At 44.6% G+C, this 19,409-nt stretch overlaps 1 protein-coding gene across 9 annotated transcripts in view; it reads left to right on the top strand.

Moving 5' to 3' along the window:
* BCL9 (BCL9 transcription coactivator) overlaps positions 1-19,409 on the top strand; it is a 101,817-nt gene that overhangs the window by 72,001 nt on the left and 10,407 nt on the right. For 2 of the 9 annotated variants that reach the window (XM_049879912.1, XM_049879904.1), the window contains exons 2-7: positions 6,979-7,158; positions 9,243-9,334; positions 15,128-15,440; positions 16,402-16,718; positions 18,103-18,292; positions 19,249-19,348. In XM_049879912.1, the coding sequence (XP_049735869.1) occupies positions 15,388-15,440; positions 16,402-16,718; positions 18,103-18,292; positions 19,249-19,348 (660 nt within the window). In that variant the 5' untranslated portion in view covers positions 6,979-7,158; positions 9,243-9,334; positions 15,128-15,387. Of the gene's footprint in view, positions 1-2,447; positions 2,583-2,858; positions 7,159-9,242; positions 9,335-15,127; positions 15,441-16,401; positions 16,719-18,102; positions 18,293-19,248; positions 19,349-19,409 lie in introns of those variants that run through there. The other 7 variants (XM_049879908.1, XM_049879905.1, XM_049879906.1 and 4 more) reach the window with 7 other exon arrangements.

The following is a 19,409-nucleotide window of genomic DNA, read 5'->3' as shown; positions in this document are numbered from 1 at the left end:
GGATTTGATTGTCTCTTCTTATGTCCATACTTGACTTTTCCCTCCTGCTTTCTTCTACAGAGGTTCTTAGCTGTGTTACCTTAAATATTCTATCGCTAAAACTTACCAAAAAGCACTTTATTTTGATTATTTTCTATTTGGGATCTTTCAATTGGTATTAGATTTGTATTGTTTATACTTAAACCTGTTGCTGTATGGTCAGTTCCAAATCATGGCAACCCCATGTGTTACAGAGAACTGACCCCTGGGCAGTGCAAATGGTTTGTGTTCCTCTGCACCCAACTGCATCATGGAAGAAAGGCCTAGTGATCTGTTTCTATAAAGACTGCAGTTAAGAGACTGCTATGGAGCAGTTCTACTCAGTAACACATTGGGTCGCCATGAATCAGAATAGATTCCATGGCAACAAGCTCATCTTTACAGAAGTAGATCGCCAAGCCTTTCTTCAACAGTACTGCTAGTTGGGTTCGAACCACCGAACATTAGTTTAGTAGTTGAGTGCAAACCATTTGTGTTACCTACTACTGCCTTTTTTTCCTTAATTTATATCCTCAGTCTTAACAGAAGGCAAAAAGAAAAGTATCCTGCTACAGTTTTTCATAGGATCTAAGCCAGGAAGACAGACATGGTACAGAAACTTTTAAGCCAGGAAGACATGGTACAGAAACTTATATGGCCAGTTAAGAGTTTTAAATGGTTTTGAAAGCAGTCAGTCAGCTTTATTATTTAGTGCCTTCTTGTACCATCCTTTACAACGGGCACCATTCATTAAAAAGTTGCGGTAAGGAAGATTTCCCGTTTTATAGACAGAGAAACTGACACAGAAATTAGTATCTTGGTCAAAACCATGGGTGACAGAAGCAGAAGCAGGTAAAATTTATCTAGTTCTCTTGGCCATGTTGCCTCCATCTATCTTCAGGGAGAATAGGCAGTACGATATAACATAGGAAGTCTTCAGGTCACTGCTTTAGAAAGGCTGTGGGGCCAGTGCACAGAGTTGCAGAAGTATCTTAGATCAAGACTCTACAAAGCACAAACATGCCAGAGATGTACCAGTGTATTCTGGGGAGGGCTGCGGAGCAGGCAGGTCTGTAATAAGCGCTGGTCAAGGCAACAACAAGGACCACACAGATAGAACAGGAGTAGCCAGGATCTCGGCTTAATTCAGCAGCATTTGCTAACCATGATGCCGTCATTTTTCCTTCTGAGAAAAAGTGCAATCGAATGTGCCACCCTCTCACTTCACAGGGGACAGTGCCGGGATGCCCTGGCTTTGAGCTCTCCAGAGCAGAGGCCTTCCAAAAAATCAGGGGCGGTATACTGCCATTAAAACGCGATTGTGAAGCCATTCGAGGATCGGGGCAGAAGATCCTCCACGGGCACTAGGTAGCGATGCGTGAGCGGGACTGGGCTGGGCCCGAGGTGGAGAGACCCTGCACCAGCCACCACGGCTGCAGGACCCTGACGAAAATCTGCTTTGGAGGGGCTGGAGAAGGGCGCAACCCCAAGAGGAGCCTGCTACCGTGGGAGGGGACGGGGCAGGGCAACGGAAACGGGAGGGAGGTAGAGTGGAATTTCATCCTGGAGGTGTTAAGTGGTGGCCCTGAAGACTGAGGACTAGGCAGGGAGGTGCGAGGAAAGACCCGTTCCTTCAACAGCTCCCAATTCATTTCTGTCAAAGATGGCCAAATTTCACACCGCCCTTCCCCCTCCGTGCCTTTTTTAGTCCCTTCGATTGCTCCCCAGTGCTGCGTGAGGTGGTGGGGAGGTCCGGGTGTGTGCGTGCGTGGAGGACAGTGCCGAGAAGGAGAGACCCTCCCTGGCCTCACCTCCCACCCCGCCGGCCCTTAGGAGACTCTTTTAGTTGAGAAGGAGAGTTCTGCCTCTTTAAGGTGGGGAGTGGGCGTCACCTCTGGACGGGTGACGAACGGGGGTGGGTGGGGGGGAAAACCTGGTGGGCGTGGTCATGCAAAACAGGCGGTGGGCGGTCCCATAGTAAAATTTTGGGCGGAGGGGCGGGGGTCGAGGAGGCAAGGCCACTTAGTGGGCGGGCCCGAGAGGGGGCGGGGCCTCTCCGGGAAGGCGGGGGAGTGGGGAGGAGGAAGCTGCCGGGTTGGTACCATTGCGCGCGTTCCAGGAGGGGGAAAAGTGACATTCCCTGGAGGGGGCGGGCCCTCTTGGCTCCGGGGCCGGGCGCTGAGGCGGGAGGGGCGGTCCCCATTCCCGGGCCGGGAGGGACGTCGGGGCGGCGGGGAGGGGGCACTTCTCGGCTCGCGTCCGAGGCGGGGCCGGCTGTACCTTTCGTGGCGCGGTGCGGCTGGGGGAGGGCTGAGGGGAGGGAGAAGGGGCGGTCCCGGGAGGGGGGAGCCGGAAAGGGGGTGGCGCCGGCGGACAATGGAGCCTATGTGTGCCTGCGGGAGTGGGACGGCGCCGCCGCCGCCGCTGCCGCCGCCGGGGGGAGACGCTGCGCCGCCGCCGCCGCTGGCCCCGGCCCCGGCCCCCCGGGGCTGAGAGCCGCTCCGGACCGGAGCCTCCTCCTCCACTTCGCTCCTCCTCTCCCCTCCCCCACGCCTGCCTTCGGGGTAAGTGGCCCCTTGGGGGAGGGGGAGGGGAGGGAGCGGACCGGGGGAGGGGGTGGCCGGGTCCGCGTGTTTTGAACCGGTTTGGGGCCAGGGGCAGCCACAGCCGAGGAGAGCCGTGGGGGGGGGAGGGGAGAAAAGGGGCGGGGGTCGGGGTTGCGGATTTAGTGAGTTGAGTCTGGAGAAACCAGTGGGGGGAGGAGGGGGGAGAGGGGCGTCCTCTGCTCACCCCTCACGAAGCGGTGGGGAGAGACGGGGGCCTCTCTCGATTTTCCAGAGGCTGTCCCAAGCAGTACCTGGAGAGGCTGAATGAGGACATGGGACGGTCTCAGGGTTCTAGGATGAAGGGTGTTGGAGGAGCGAGATGGAAAGCAAAAGAATGGAATTCGGGTTGAGTTTGGTGGGGTCTTTAAGACCCTGGAGATGGATAGAGAGATAAAGGGGACTTTGCAGGCCGGTGACTTGTTGAAGGGGGGGGGGAGGTGAAAGCCGAGAAGAACGTATGAGTAGTAAAGGGCTCCAGCAGGTGAGTTGGCGGTGTCTAGGTCACTGAGTCATTGAGGGGGTCGTGGGACACACCACCGATTTCCAAAGTGGGGCCCTAGTCATTGGCCTTTGAAAGTTGCAAAGACTATTAAGATGTCACTGTTTAGTGTTGGGTGAGTCTGGTGAAAAGGAGCTATCCTAAGGAAAACAGCAGCAGGCTTGGTTATTATGTTCAGAGGAAAGGGCTGGAGGCCTGTAATAGTCTTGCTGGGGGCCTGATGTGAAGGCCACCCAAGCAGGGAAGGAGGAGGCCTGAAACCTACTCTCCTAAGAGCTGTGGTCTGCAGGAGGGAAGGGAAAACGGGTTTCAAGTGATAGAGAAGAGTGGTTTGGAGCCTAAACTTGGGCTTAGCTGGGAACCAATAAAGTTTATTAGAGGAGATAAAAAATAGACATAATGGGTCTGTCTATAAGGTGGGATAGAGTTGGTACAAAGTTGACTGTGGTTAAGGCAAATATAGATCCCTGGCAATGGCATCACATGGGAAAATGAGTAACTGAAGGAGTTGCATTTTGGTCAGTGGTGTGTGATGGGTATTTGTTTAGCAATTGATATATCCAGGAGTTAGATGTTTGTTCTTGGGGCAGAGATTTGGGTTCTTATGCGCTGAGTACAGAATGATCAGTCAGAATTAGCAGGTAGGAAGAATTAGTAGTAAACTTGTTGAGAGATTGGGAGGAGGGCAGGGCAGAAAGATGGTGGTGGGTAAGACTCGTGGGAGTTAAGAATCTGACTCTCCTTGGAAATCATGCAATATGATTGTTCTCTTGGTTTTGTTTTTTTTTTACTTTTGACTGGTTACTAGTGATTTGGGAAGTTTTAGCAAGGAAGAAGCATTAGTGTGAATAAAGGTATGGGTCCTAAGTAAAACTTTAAGGAAAAAAAAACCCTTCCTCACTGTTACGGGAGAAGATCCAAGCTATCAAGATCAGAGATGGGTTAATAAAAGGAGCCATTAGTTAGGTGGAATAAGGATGTTTTGAGGAAGGAGGGTTCCATTAATTGTTTGATGGTTTGGATAAAAAGAGAAAATGTATTGTTGAAGTTGAGACTGGGGTGACATTTGGTGGTTTAAGGTATTGGACCATTAGAATATTATTTTGTAAAAAACAATGTTGAATGTGAGATGGCAAGAGTTCCCAAAGTTGTGGTAGATAGATAGGGAGGTCACTGGCTAAAAGATGAAGGAACAATTTCCATACTGTCCTGTTTGTATAAGGCTAGTAATTACATATTAGCGAGGTCAGGAACGCTTAGCTCTGGCTAGCCCACTCAAAAAAAATACCTATGTGTATTGGAATTTATGGGCTATTTCTCCCATCGCCTTACAAGTGTCTGTTCCTGTAAATTAAAGGAAAATGCTCTCTTGCTTGTAGGGAGGGGGAAAAAAAAAGTTACAGAGGTTTCACAAGCACTATAATCAGCTAAGTATTTGATCATGGTGGCATGGCACAGTGGTTAGAGCCTTGAACTTGAAATCAGGAAGTTGGTGTTCTCATTAACTTATATGTGACTTTGAAAAACCTCTGGTGCTTGTTCTCCAGTTTTCACATTTATGAAGTGATACCACCTGCCCTGACCACTCTTAAGTACATTGCAATGCTTAACACATTAATGCCTTTCTGTAAAGTGCTTTGAACAACTCTGAGAATGAGAAATTATGTAGCCTAATTTTTTGTCGCATTTAAAAAACTACTGCCTCAGGAGCAGACCAAATCCAGCTTTTGTAGCAATTACGGCAATATACTTGGTCAAGGAGCCAAAAGCAGTACCTTGTACATCTGTCTTGTTCTGTTGTCTTGATCTTGGTTTTATATTAATTTTGAAAAGTGATACCTGCCCCTCTTTAGTGTCAAGACAGTGATAGTGATGACAGTTGCAGAAATGTAAGCAAAAGTCCCCATGGGAGAGTGGTGTAAAGATCCCGTGAGTGCTAACCAAGGCCAATACCGACCCTAAATTTCGGTGACCTTGGACATGTTACTTGGCTTACTGGTGGCTTAATTTTCTTCAACTGTTACATAATGTTGGTAGAATGGTTTGTCCGCCTTGGTGACTACATTGATGGTCTATAGACCTTTTAGACCTATAGGCCTAGAAACTTTACTTGCTCCAGATTAAGGTTACTTAACCTTTTATGTAGCATGTACTTCTTTGGCAATCTGATGAATCATAGGACCCCTTCTAAGATAATGTTTTCCAAATGTATAAACTACAGAGACTTAAAAATGAAATTGAAATAGTTACCAGAATATTAAACAATTATGATACAGTGATGTATGTGCTTCTTTATAGCATTAAGTAACAAAATGTAACCAAAACCAAAACCAAACCCACAGCCTTTGAAGTGATTCCGACTCATAGCTACCCAATGGGACAGAGTAGAACCGCCCCATAGGGGTTTCCAAGGCTGTAAATCTTCACGGAAGCAGACTGTCACACCTTTCTCCCACAGAACGGCTGGTGGGTGCAAACCACCGACCTTTTGGTTAACAGTCGAGCACTTAACCACTGAGCCACCAGGGCACCAGGTCTAATAATACTGTAATTTTGAAGTAGTGATGAGTGTAAACATTATTTTGAGAGATCTGCAACCGTAATGTAACAGTCGAGCACTTAACCACTGAGCCACCAGGGCACCAGGTCTAATAATACTGTGATTTTGAAGTAGTGATGAGTATAAACATTATTTTGAGAGATCTGCAACAGCTGTAATGTGACACGAAAATATCTTGTGGCTTTTATTGGTGACACAGTCATAGGACTGCTAATCCTACCATGGGTTGTCACCTGCATTCACAAGTGAAGACAGCGCTAACTCTTAGTTAGAAGTTAGTGAAAATAAAGATCAAATATTTTCCCAGCAAGTTCACAGACTGCCTCCCTGCCCCCCACCCAAGAACTTATAACCATGGACTCCTTGGGAGTTGTTGGACCCCAAGCTAAAATCTCCTGCTCTAGACCAACTGATTTTTGCAAGTCAAATTGTCTTATGGTCACTTGCATTTTTTAGGCTTGGCAATATCTTTTGAGTATATCCATTGTGCTAAGAATAAGAGCGTAGAAAAGAAACAAAAATCCATTTTGCAATCTGTCGTGACTGTGCCTTGGTTGTGGAGAAAGTTAAAAAGTAATGATTAAAATGAGATTTTTGTGTCTGGTGGGTTTTGCTTTTCTAAACTCCCCAGTCGCCCATCAGCTTGGCTAGTCCTCAGCGAAGGAGCCCTGGTGGCGCAACGGTTAGTTGCTTGGCTGCCAACTGAAAGGCAGGTGGTTCCAACCTCTCAGCAGCTCTGCAGGAGAAAGACCTGGCAATCTGCTTCCATAAAGATTAAACCAAAACAAAAACCAAACCTGTTGCCATCAAGTCAATATTGACTCATAGTGACCCTATAGGACAGAGTAGAACTGCCCCATAGGGTTTCCAAGACTGTACTCTTTATGGCAGCAGACTGCCACATCTTTCTCCTGTAGAGCTGCTGGTGGGTTCGAACTGCTGACTTTTCAGTTAGCAGCCGAGTGCTTAACCACTGTACTACCAGGGCTCCTTCTGTAAAGATTACAGCCTAGAAGACCCTATGGGGCAGTTCTGCTGTGTCCCATGGGGTCGGTATTAATTGAAATCAACTCGACAGCACCTCACAACAACATTGCGTAAGTTGCAGTGCCCCTACCTCCAACTTCTTGTATTTTGAATTTTAGTGGTTTTGCCTTTCTTCCTTATTTTTGGCCTATTTCCTTACTAGTCTTTCTTCCAGATATTGCTTTGGCTACAGAATATTGGGGAATGGGTGGTTTTCTTTGGAATCAATGTGAATTTGGGTGTGAATTTTTCTCTTTTCATCCTCATAGGTCTGAATGTGGCACTAGCTGGTGTTGCTCCACTTTGACCTAAAAATTCACTTCTGTTTGGGAGGCAGGGATCATCCTTGGAAAGTTCTTTTGTGTCCCGATATAGAAGAGAGAGCAGATTGGGCATTTGGAAGGTAAAGAACCTGATGATGAGCACACAACCTCTGTGATTCAATCTGAGTATGTTGGATTATTATTATTTTTTTAATCCAGAGTCATTGTAAATTAAAGCTGCATTTGTTAGTCGAGCAGTTTCCAAGGCAAAGGTCATCAAGTTAAATGCAAGTCAAAACTCTATAAGTACACTTGACCTTGTACTTTTCTCTGAGTAGGAGCTTCTGCAATAACATACCTCGTAAAGCTAAGGGGAAAGGCAGGTGGTGAGAAGTGAAACATATTTATCATGTCATCATTCGTTTGCATGAACACATGGTGAGTGTAGCCATTCACGAGCCCCAGGCTCATTATAAAATGCCCTGGTGGCACAGCGGTTAAACCTCAGCTGCTAACCAAAAGGTCGGCAGGCAGTTTGAACCCACCAGCCTCTCCACAGCAGAAGGAGGTGTCACTCTGCTTCCATAAAGATTACAGCCTTGGAAACCCTATGGGCTAGTTCTGCTCTGTCCTGTAGGGTCTCTATGAGTCGGAATTGACTCCATGGCAAGGGGTTAAGATCACTACAATACATGGATCAACCAGCATATATTGAGTTTCTTCTGGGTGTCAGGTGCTGAGACAATGAATGGCACAGGCCCCACCCTCATGGAGTTCCCTGTCTACACATAACAGGAATATGGTTTTGTAAGTGTTACAAGAATGTCGTAAATATAATATGGTGGGACCACAGATGGGTGTTCCTGGGGTGAGTTGAGAATCAAGGAGAGTTTCACAGAGAAGGGATATTGGTGCTGGAATTTTACTTTGGGTAGCCATTATTCCAAATGTGATCGCTGAAATCCATTTTTGAATGCTTAAATTCTTTCAGAACTCTTTAGCTTGATACAAGGTTTTGTTTGCTTGCCTAAAGTTTGTTAGCTGTTGAAAGTTGATAGATGCTTTTTTATCCTCTGAGTACAAAAACATACATTAATATTTCATCTAGACCAAGGTTTTCTGTATATGCCCATTGTATAGTTTTCTTTTCTCCTCTGTTTGGGAAAGATTGGTTCTTCCTATTGTGTACTTTTTCTGAGAGGAAGCCTTTTAGTAGTTGGCATGCCAGATGTTAAGAATGATCTAGGAATGGAATCCTGAGGCCTTTTAGTTCCACATTCTAAGTTTGATACTATGCCTTTTATGGAGTAGTGGTCATAACATAGAAATGAGATTTGTTAAACATGACATAGTTGTAATAAACTTGACTTCTCAGAGCAGGAAAGTGGGGAAGGATTATTGGAAGAGTTAAAATTGGAATTGTAGAGGTGATTCTGAGCTTGGTCAGATTGATCCTGTGAATTTTGTTATAACTTTGTGGCAACCCCGACATCTTCTTTTAAAGGTTCTTAATTTGGACCAAAGACAATCTGGAACCTGGTTCTCTTTTGCATTTTCAAACTATAAATTCTGGGCAAAGGGAGAGACTAGGTGTCACATCTAGCTTAAAGGGATTAATGTTATTGGAAATTGTTCTGCTTGACCAGTAACTGAGTGTTTTATTGACTTACCTGGCTCAGTTCAGTACAGCATTTTGCACACAGTAGGCAGTCAATAAAGGGACATCATCTGGCTAGGTTACTGAGCTCTAAGTTCTTCCCAGAATATATGAAAATAAATTTTCTTACGGACTGCTTACCATCTGATGTAAAGTTTACAGTTGAGGGTGGAGAGGAACTGAATGGTCTTTACTTTGTGAATTCAAAAGCATGTCTGCAATTTTGTCTATTTTCATCTTTACAGTCAACTCTCAATTCTGAATGGAGAGAAGCAAAAATTTGAGGTTTTTCCCCTACTAAATGCCCAGAAATGTAAAAAGTAGAAAAATTGATTTTATTTGCACTTAGCATTTCTCCAGCCTCTGAAAATAAAATGTGCAGCTGAGAAGGAAGGAGAGAAAAGAAAGCCTTGAAATATCTACAGATTGGTTAATATACTCTTTATTGGGAGTTGATTCTCTTTCCATTGGGAGATGACAACTTCCTATAAAGCTGATATGCTAGAGTAAATAAGAAACTTGTTTATCTTTTAAAATATTCAATAGCAAAATGATATTGTTGATTGTTTTTTTTTTTTAATTAGGAATTTTCTTTTTCTTTATCCTCATCCAGGTGAGGGCTGCCTTTGAGAAAGGAGTTCCTGGACTCCTTGGACTCCTCACCTCCAGGATGAGCACTGCAGTGTCGTGACCCTCGGGGTTTTGGTGAGTAGCTTGACAGATGATAACACTCGAGAGCATGTCCAGCTTAGAAAGATGATCTTGGGGAAAAGCTTCACCTTTAATGCAACAAATATTTATCAACCAAATACCACGTGTCAGCACAATAGTAAGTGTTAGGAATACCGGGATGAACAAGACCATCTTGGTCTCTGCGTTTAGGGAGCTCACTGTCTAGGGGGCGGTGAATGTTACTACACAAATGATCCCATCATTACACATGTAATTACAAAACATGGAGAACGTTATGAAGGAAAAACGCAAGATACCATGAAAAGAGCGTAATGGAGAATTTCATGTAGACTGGTGTAGTTAAGGGATCCTGCTTCTCTGAAGAAGAAACATTTAGGCTGAGACTCATGCATTCCTTCCTTTATTCATTCAACAAAATATTTGAATTTGACCTGGGAGGGTTGGAGCAAGAGAGACAGGTGTCAAGAATGACACCCAAATTTCTGATATGAGCAACCAGGCAAATGAAGGTGTTAATTACTAAAACATGAAAGACGGCAAGAGGTATAGATTTGGGAGGGAGGTATAGAGATGAAGAATTCATCTTTGATTCTGTTAAGTCGGAGACATCAAGAGCAATGTCAAGTAGGCAGTTGTATATATAGATCTGGAGAGCAGAAGCGGTATCTGAGCTGGAGATGTAAATTTGGGAGTCGTTGGCCTAGAGAGAACGAATAGAATGAGAAGAGGACCCAGGGTAAAGTCCTGAGGAACTTCAAATTTTAGAGATTGGCTGGAGGCGGGACCAGCAAAGGAAGCAGATAGAGTGGCTGGAGAAGTGAGAGAAACACTGGAAAGTGTGGTGTGTGGAAACCAAGGGAAGAGTTTTGAGAGGAAAATCTAAGAGATAGAATAAGATGAGGCTAAAACAGTGGCCAGTGGTGGCTTTGACGAAAACAGTGGTTTTTGTGATCTAGATGTAAAAGTTGGTTTAAAATGATTAAATAGTGAGTGGCAGATGAAGGAGGCAGTCTTGTCAACTGTATGTGTGTCTTGTCAACTCTCTGGAGAAACTTGGCTCTGAAGGGGAGTAGAATGCTAGAGCTGCATTTTGTTTTGTTTTGCCTTGCCTTGCTTTATTCATTTAGTTTTTTAAAGCCAGAAGATACTGGAGCATGTTTGAATGCTGATGGGAAAGATCAGGGGATGCAGGAGATAGAGGGTGTGGCCAAGGCAGAGGATGAGGGCTCCCAGAAGGCTGGAGGGGGTGGGGCATAGACCACCTGTGGAAAAACATAGGCTATTTTCTCAGTTTCAGTAACAGAGAAGAAGAGGGAATAGGTACTAATGAAAATAGGTTTGCAGATTTGGTGGTGAGGACTTCCTGCCTGGTGACTGTTCTCCCTATGAAGTATTAGGTAAGGCCACCCACTGGGAGGAGGATGGGAGAGAGGGAGGGAATGTGGTAGAAAGAAATGTAAAAACTAGTTGCCATCAAGTTAATTCCAACTCATGGCAATTCCATGTGTGTCAGAGTAGAACTGTGCTCCATAAGGTTTTCAGTGGCTGCTTTTTCAGAAATAGATTTCCAGGCCTTTCTTCTGTGGAGCCTCTGGGTGAACTCAAACTGCCAACCTTTCAGTTAGCATCCAAGCTTATTAACCATTTTTGAGGCCCAGGGACTCCAGATAGGAGATATAGAAGGTATGAAGTAGCCATTAGGTGGTGTTGGCGAGTGAGCTTGCTAGAGGGTGGCAGTAGTCACAGTAATTGTTAGCATGGGAGTGCTGTGTTGTGCTGCTGAGCATTTATATAAACCAGCTCATCTTGTCATCCAAGTCTCTGCTTTGCCAGACACCACGGTAATGAAGAGCACAGACTCTGGAGCCAGAGTGCCTGGTTGAACACCAGCTCGCCCACTTACTGAGGGTGTTACCTTGGAGCAGTTACTTACCCTTTCAGAGCCTCAGCTTTGTCATGTCTAAAATGCAGATGGTAATAACACTAGCCTCCAGGAGTTGTTGTTAATGAGTTAACATTATGTAGGGTGCTTAGAATTGTACCTGACATACAAATTTTTATGTATTTTTAATTATTATTAAAAGTGATTAAAAATTTAGTTTTCTTTGTAAAGGGAAATATTATGTAACTAGATCTAAGGAACTAGGAAATTTGGTCATCATATTGGGGAAAATATCTCTTTGGCTATAATTAACAGTTCTGTGGAAGGTCTTTTCTAATCCTTAAAGGTAAGCAGTTGAGCACTAACCTGCCAGTGTAGGCCCTCAAGAGCCTAAAAAATTTATGTTTTGGAACTATGTGATAAGCTACTTAGGCAAATATTTGGTCTTTTTTTTTGAGCATTTTATTGTGGTTTGGGTGAAAGTTTACAGAGCAAATCAGCTTCCCATTCAACAGTTTATATACATTTTGTTCCATGATGCTAGCTGCAGTCCCCTCAGTGTGACAACACTCTACCCCCTTTCCTCCTGGGTCCCTGTTGACATTCACCCATCTTTCCTGCCCCTTCCTGCCTTCTGAACTTTGTTTTGCTCATTGGTTTTGTCAGAAAGGCTAAAGGCAAGATAAATTATTTCAGCAATTTCCTTGGGTTAGGGATCGAATCACCTGGATTTTACTCCCAGCCACCGTGTGGGCCTACATGCTTATTTCAGGTGTCTGTGCTGTTTCTCCATCTGTAAAGTGATGGTAAGGGAGATGGGTTAGAGGAAAGAGCTGGGGTCTGAGAGCGCTGACTGGAAACCTGGAAGAAGCCATTCACACTGGTGTGCTGCATTCATCCATCCGCAAAATGCCTGTCAGTCAATGTCCGGCGAAGTGTGAGAATAAGAAACTATATGTAGAAGTATTTTGAAAATTATTGGTCTATGTTTACATGTCATTATTAGAACTAATCTTTGCTGACAGCTAATCAGAAATGACTAAGAGATTAATGTAGTGATTTTATATTTGTAATACGTCTTGAGTCTCTTTGGAAGAAGAGTGTAACACAAATGCCAGGTGTTTCTGTCTCACGAGAAGCTAAATAAGTTACCTGGGCTCTAACCATGTTCTTAGTATATCATACTAGGTATTACAGAAAATCCAAACAACTTTAAAACAAGGTTCTTGTCTTCAGAGAACTTAGCTTTCATAGGAGAAAGATAAAATACACACACAGAACTATTTAGTATAACTTGTGATTGACTGCTAGAATGTGTGATGCAGGTAGAAAGTACCAGAAGTTACAAAAGGGGACTATAGAGGTGGTAACTGTTTTCCTTTTCCTGAGATAAATGTTTTCTGATGGCTTTGTCCATACAAGATTCATTTGCTACTTCTGTTTCACCAGTGATTTCCTGATGTTTACTAAGAAGTTACAAAATGGTTTATGGTCATACATGTTGAATTTGACAACCACAATCAATTTTATAGTCTTAAACTTGGGGGAAAAAAAGCTGAAGGTGGTGGGGGATAAAAATATGACCTTAAATATAATCAAAACCAAAATGTTTTGTAGGCTGCTTTCTCCTCAGGTCAGCATAGAGACGTTCCGTAATTTTTTTTTTTTTTTTTTTATAACTTTTATTAAGCTTCAAGTGAACGTTTACAAATCCAATCAGTCTGTCACATATAAGTTTACATACATCTCACTCCCTACTCCCACTTGCTCTCCCCCTCTTGAGTCAGCCCTTTCAGTCTCTCCTTTCTTGACAATTTTGCCGGCTTCCCTCTCTCTCTATCCTCCCATCCCCCCTCCAGACAAGAGTTGCCAACACAATCTCAAGTGTCCACCTGATATAATTAGTTCACTCTTCATCAGCATCTCTCTCCCCGCCGCTGACCAGTCCCTTTCATGTCTGATGAGTTGTCTTCGGGGATGGTTCCTGTCCTGTGCCAACAGAAGGTCTGGGGACCATGGCCGCTGGGATTCCTCTAGTCTCAGTCAGACCATTAAGTTTGGTCTTTTTATGAGAATTTGGGGTCTGTATCCCACTGATCTCCTGCTCCCTCAGGAGTTCTCTGCTGTGCTCCCTGTCAGGGCAGTCATCGATTGTGGCCGGGCACCAACTAGTTCTTCTGGTCTCAGGATGATGTAGGTCTCTGGTTCATGTGGCCCTTTCTGTCTCTTGGGCTCTTAGTTGTCGTGTGGCCTTGGTGTTCTTCATTCTCCTTTGATCCAGGTGGGCTGAGACCAACTGAGGCATCTTAGATGGCCGCTTGTTAGCATTTAAGACCCCAGACGCCACATTTCAAAGTGGGATGCAGAATGTTTTCATAATAGAATTATTTTGCCAATTGACTTAGAAGTCCCCGCAAACCATGTTCCCCAGACCCCCGCGTCCGTAATGTTTTATTCTAGTTCCTTTTCCTGACTTCTTTACTTGAGAAGAAAGAAACGCAATTGTGTACGCTCAGAACTTTCATAAGTTTCTCTCAGCATCCCAGGTAAAATAGCTGAGACTATTGCAGATTTCCAAATGAAGAAATAGACATTGAACACTTGACAGTGATTATATGCAGTGCCAAAACCTAGAATATAACTGATCCTCCCAAATTCAGTCCAGTTCTTGAGTCTCTCAAGACCCGAGTTACTTCTAATCCCTTTGATTTTTTTTTAGCTACTAATCCTCATCTGATATCCTCCTTCTGCAGTCCCATAACCCATCAGTAAGATATCATAGGAGTCCCTGGGTGTGCAAATGGTTAATGTGCTTGGCTGCTAAATGGAAGATTGGAGGTTAGAGTCCACCCAGAAGGCACCTTGGAAGAAAGGCCTGGCAATCAACTTCTGAACAATCAGCCATTGAAAACCCCATGGAACACAGTTCTACTCTGACACAGATGGGGTCGCCAAGAGTCAGAGTTGATGTGAAGGCAACTTTTTTTTTTTTTTTTTAAGATACCAGAAAGAAGGGGGTAAGTGGACAGTAGTTATAAGAAAACCATATTAGGAGGGAGCAGTGATTTAAAGAGTATTTGGCCTTCCCTGAACTAGTCTGAGCAGCTCTAAATAAAGGGCTTTCTCATTTGTTCTCTGGCTAGGTTTGGGAATATTTTCTTGACCTTTCTGCTTCAAATTAGCCTTGCAAATTTGCTCAAAAAATATCTTAGCCTTCAAAGATGTTCTTTTACCTTCAGAATTATGGATCATTCCCATGCTTACCCATGCCTGCAGTCCCTGTCATTAAGCAGTGAGAACACAAGACACATACTCGGCATAATTTAATGGAAAGATCATGGAAATCAGGATAGAACTGATTGTGTTTGGTATTAGCTCAATATTTGATTTCAGAAGTACCTCCTTTAACATTCTCCACCCCCACCTCGAGGCCTTGAGAATATAAACATGTTAATTTGTCTCGTGGTTTGAAATTGGGGTGGGTTTGTTACATTTCAGTGCCACTGTTTGCCATCGGGGCGAAACACCAGCTGGTTGCTACGCATTTCCAGTGCCCAGTGGTTCCAAAGCATTGTTTCAAAAAAAGAAAAATCAAGTTTTTGAGGGTTTTGTGTTCAGAGTAGAGAAATGTAAAAAGACTATAGGGCTAAAGATAAAAATGTTTTTCTCATCTGCTTACAAACGCCTGGTACATGATGCTTGGGTGGGAGGCTGGTGCGCTTGGCAGAACGTCTACGCACTCTTCAGCTGCCTTAGCACCAGAGCCTTTTGGTCAGAACGTGAACATTGCCCTTTCCTTTAACCCTAGTAGAAGCTGAGCAGTGATCTAGCTTCTTCATGGTTGAGTTGGCTAGTGCTTTAACCTTGATCCTGTTTTAAGGGTGTTTTATGTCTCCCTATTTTGGGGTGGCCTTTTCCCACAGTGTGCCCTGGAGATGCGAGATTTTCCTTTGGCAGTAGGAGGCACACACCCAGAGAATGCTGGAGCTGCAAGGGGAAAGGACCCACTTCCACAGCAGAGAAAAACAAAGAGGAAAAAGGCATACAGGCGGCCAGCACTAAGGGACGTGCCCAGAAAGCAGTGGCCCACTGCCACTGCCCTGAGCAGCTTTGCCTGCTGCAGCCCGAGAGGAACTCGGTGAGCCTGTCCCTGTCTGTGACTGCAAGCTCAGGATTTCGATCAATGCATTCCAGCAACCCTAAAGTGAGGAACTCTCCGTCAGGAAACACACAGAGGTAAGGACCAGGACCTCTGCCATCCACCCCCTCCACCAGCCACCACCCTCAGGGGTGTCAGAGGGGGACCTTGAACACTTATTGGTGGAACAGTATTCACTAGTGTGGGGAGAGGACAAGAAAATAGACTAGTAAATAGTCATAGGCTAGTAAACAGGCTAATGGTACAATGAAAGCCTATGCTAGTTTTCCTTTGCCCCTCATCTGGTGACCTCACCTCTCGACCACCTCCCTCCTTGCCAGAGCACAAACTTAAGGGCATTAATGATCAACAGTAGAGCTGGCTACACGTGACAAATGAGGAAACTGAGGCCCAGAATAGTGAGGAGGCCTAAGGCCCTAGAACTAAAACACTGGGCCCTGGACTCCCACTGTGCAGCTTGTTTCACTGTCCCACTGTACTGAAAGAATTTTTGCCCTCCTCCCCGGTTGGCTGCCCTTGGTCGGCAGTGTCATACTGCTTGTTGGGAGGATCATGTGCTGGAGCGCTTCCCCAACCTGCCCATCACCCGCAGCTTTCCCCATGCTCTCCTGGACCTGCTTTTATTTTCCAGCAGGGACTTCAGGCTCTCATTACACCTGTTCCTTGTCATCAGCCTGGGGATGGGTAGTATTTTGATCTTAGTGATGCCTGTTTGTTTACTCTGAGCTAGTCTTAGTGTGAGAGTCACTGCTCTCTGTACATAGAAACCGTTGTCCTTTATTGACAGAAGCCTAGAGATGGGCCCCCATGTGACTGTGGGGTTCCCAAGACCTGGCAGGCCACTCTGCTTGATCTTCCTTGCTGTTGAGATCACTGAGATGGGAGCAGGGGTGGGGGGAGCAAGCAAGCGGTCGAGGTGAAACATGGGGAGGTGACTTCAGGGTCTCCTTGGCCCCACAGCAGAAGCTGCTGCTCCCCGATTTGTGCCGACCAGCTGCACCTGGCATCTGATCTCCCTTTGTTATCTGTTTCTTTTAGTAGCCCTAAGTCAAAGCAGGAGGTGATGGTCCGTCCCCCTACAGTGATGTCCCCATCTGGAAACCCCCAGCTGGATTCCAAATTCTCCAACCAGGGTAAACAGGGGGGCTCAGCCAGCCAATCCCAGCCATCCCCCTGTGACTCCAAGAGTGGGGGCCATACCCCTAAAGCACTCCCTGGCCCAGGTGGGAGCATGGGGCTGAAGAATGGGGCTGGAAATGGTGCCAAGGGCAAGGGGAAAAGGGAGCGAAGTATTTCCGCCGACTCCTTTGATCAGAGAGATCCTGGGACTCCAAACGATGACTCTGATGTTAAAGGTATGTCTATAAGATCTTCGAGACTCGGAGGGAAGTAGGCATCCTGAGGGAAGGCCTCGGACTTTTGGTGGATGCTGGAGAGCTAGTGTCAGCCAAGTGGGGAGAATAGGGATCAGACTCAGGAGTTTTCACAGTTGATAATGGAACTATTTCTTCCCATTTTTCACTAACTGAGGACTAGCTAGCAGCATCCTGTTGAGGAGTTCTCACTCTTGAGGATGCAAGTGGGTTAGGGGTCATGGTGGGATATTCTTCAGCCTAACCACATTCTCATGGATGTTTCTGGCCTCCACGCTGTTTGTGCTTCATATCAAACCAGTATATCCTGTTCGTATGCGAATGGCCTGCATTGGAGCAGTTTTCTTTAATCCGTCAGATTGATCCTCCAAGATTCAGGTTTTGTGCTCTCTGGTTGCCACTTTGCCAGATTTGTAGACACAAGAGGAAGCCTTAATGGCCCTGGCGCTAGTCCGGTTTTGCCACAGCTGATTTCACAGTGGCAGGAATGAGTGGCTACATGTGGTAGAGATCTGGCAGGCACCAAGATGGAGTGAGCCAGGAAGAGTGTGCCAGAAGGTTTCAGGCTTTTTTCCTCCTAGTATGAGTCCAAAGGAAAGAAACCCTGGTGGTGTAGTGGTTAAGTGCTACAGCTGCTAACCAAATGTTGGCAGTTCGAATCCACCAGGCGCTCCTTGGAAACTCTGTGGGTCAGTTCAATTCTGTCCTGTAGGGTTGCTATGAGTTAGAATTGACTCAATGGCAACAGGTTTGGTTTGTTTGTTTTTTTGTAAGACCAAAAATCTTAACTGTAGACCAGAACATGAAGTTTGTATTTAAGGAATGGAAGTGTGACTCCCCAACCCAAATTGGCAATGAAAACCTGGGTGATTGCTCCCCCCACTTCTTTTCCTCCTTCCCTCCTTACTTGTGTGTTCATGGGGAGCTTTTTATGAGCACCAGTGCTATGCTAGATGCTCCTCAAGATTTGAGTGCACCTAGAAAACAGAACGTTAAAAAAACAACTACAATAAAACTCGACAAATGCTGACGTAAGGGAAGTTGGGGGGCTATGAGATCAGTCAGCAGAGGCATCCAGTCAAGTTCAAGGTGTTCTGGGAGATTTCCAGGAGGAAGGGACCATGACACTGATATCTGAAAGAGGTGTAATAGAGAAGTAAGGAGGCAGAGGACAAGTGCTTTGTAATCGGTCATTTAGGGAGAAGAGTATTTGAATTTTTATAAGTAAAAGAAACGCTTTTCTCTTAGCAAAGTACTTCCTCCTTGAAATTCTCAGAGTGGGTATGTGTTGTGATGCCGTTAATTCTGGCAGAAAAAATGGAGTTTTATTATTTCTTCTATGACATGAGTCTTTTCATTCTTCTAGAATGTAATTCTGCTGACCACATAAAGTCCCAGGATTCCCAGCACACACCACACTCAATGACCCCATCAAATGCTACAGCCCCCAGGTCTTCCACCCCATCCCATGGCCAGACTACTGCCCCAGATTCCACACCTGCTCAGAAGACTCCAGCCAAAGTGGTCTATGTGTTTTCTACTGAGATGGCCAATAAGTAAGTTGATGGCAGTGTCTTGCTGTTGAGTATGGCTTGGGTGTTTGGAGAACCAAGTTCTTATTTCTTTTGCAGATTGATCCCCTTTTTACCCACTTGTATTAATTAAAGTTCACAGTACAGAAAGAAGTAAAATAAAATTTAAAAACCTCCCCAGCCCCACTCCCCAGAGGCAACATCTGATAAGACTTCCTTGGCTTGCCATCCAGAAATTTTATGTGCTTATACAAATATACATGTGTACCTTTTTTAAGCACGATACACACTTTTCTGCAGCCTACTTATTGTTCTTTTTTAAATGGCACAAATAAAACCTGTCCCTTTTAGAATAATTAGAAGATACAAATATCTAAAAAAAAAAAAAGAAATCCCTGGGATTCTGACAACAGAGATAACTACTTTGAACATTTTGGTGTATATGTTTCTAGTAGATAAATGGATCAATTTTTTTTTTAACCAAAAATGTGATTATACCCTAGATATGGTTTTCTGATTTTTTTTTCTTTCATTTAAGATTTTTTAACTTAAGATTCAAAGTGACTCTTGACAGCCTTAGACAGTTACTAGGTGTTGTGAGATTTCCTGACCACCCTTCTTGGGTTGGGATTTTGAACTAGGGTTCTCTCTAAAACACCTACCACAGTAGATTGTTCTGAGGCAGACAATTGTGGGGTTTTTTTTTTGTTTGTTTGTTTGTTTTCTAATGCCTGTTTTGAGATTAACTAATGACTATGTTTTAATTTTTAATTTCAGAATTTTGAGAGTAAATGATAAGGTCAGACATCAGTAAAAAAAACTTGTTTCTCTTGATTTCTTCCCGTTCAACATCTCTGGCGGCTCTCTAATATTTCTCCTTCCTCCCCTTACAAGTCCAACCTGGGGTCAAATTGCTTTGGAATTATAGTTTGTGAAATAAAAATCAGTCCTGATATCTGCTGTCTCTTCTGTCTCTGCAGAGCTGCAGAAGCTGTATTGAAGGGCCAGGTGGAAACTATCGTCTCTTTCCACATCCAGAACATCTCTAACAGCAAGACAGAGAGAAGCACAGCCCCTCTGGTATGTATTCTTGGAAATGGAATAACGGTTTAATAGTTCTGCAGTGACTGTAAAGGTGGGA

The sequence above is a fragment of the Elephas maximus genome, chromosome 3, assembly GCF_024166365.1.
Source record: "Elephas maximus indicus isolate mEleMax1 chromosome 3, mEleMax1 primary haplotype, whole genome shotgun sequence".
NCBI lineage: Eukaryota > Metazoa > Chordata > Mammalia > Proboscidea > Elephantidae > Elephas > Elephas maximus.
The sequence above is the reverse complement of the archived record's forward strand: the minus strand, read 5'-3'. Positions and strand labels throughout refer to the sequence as shown.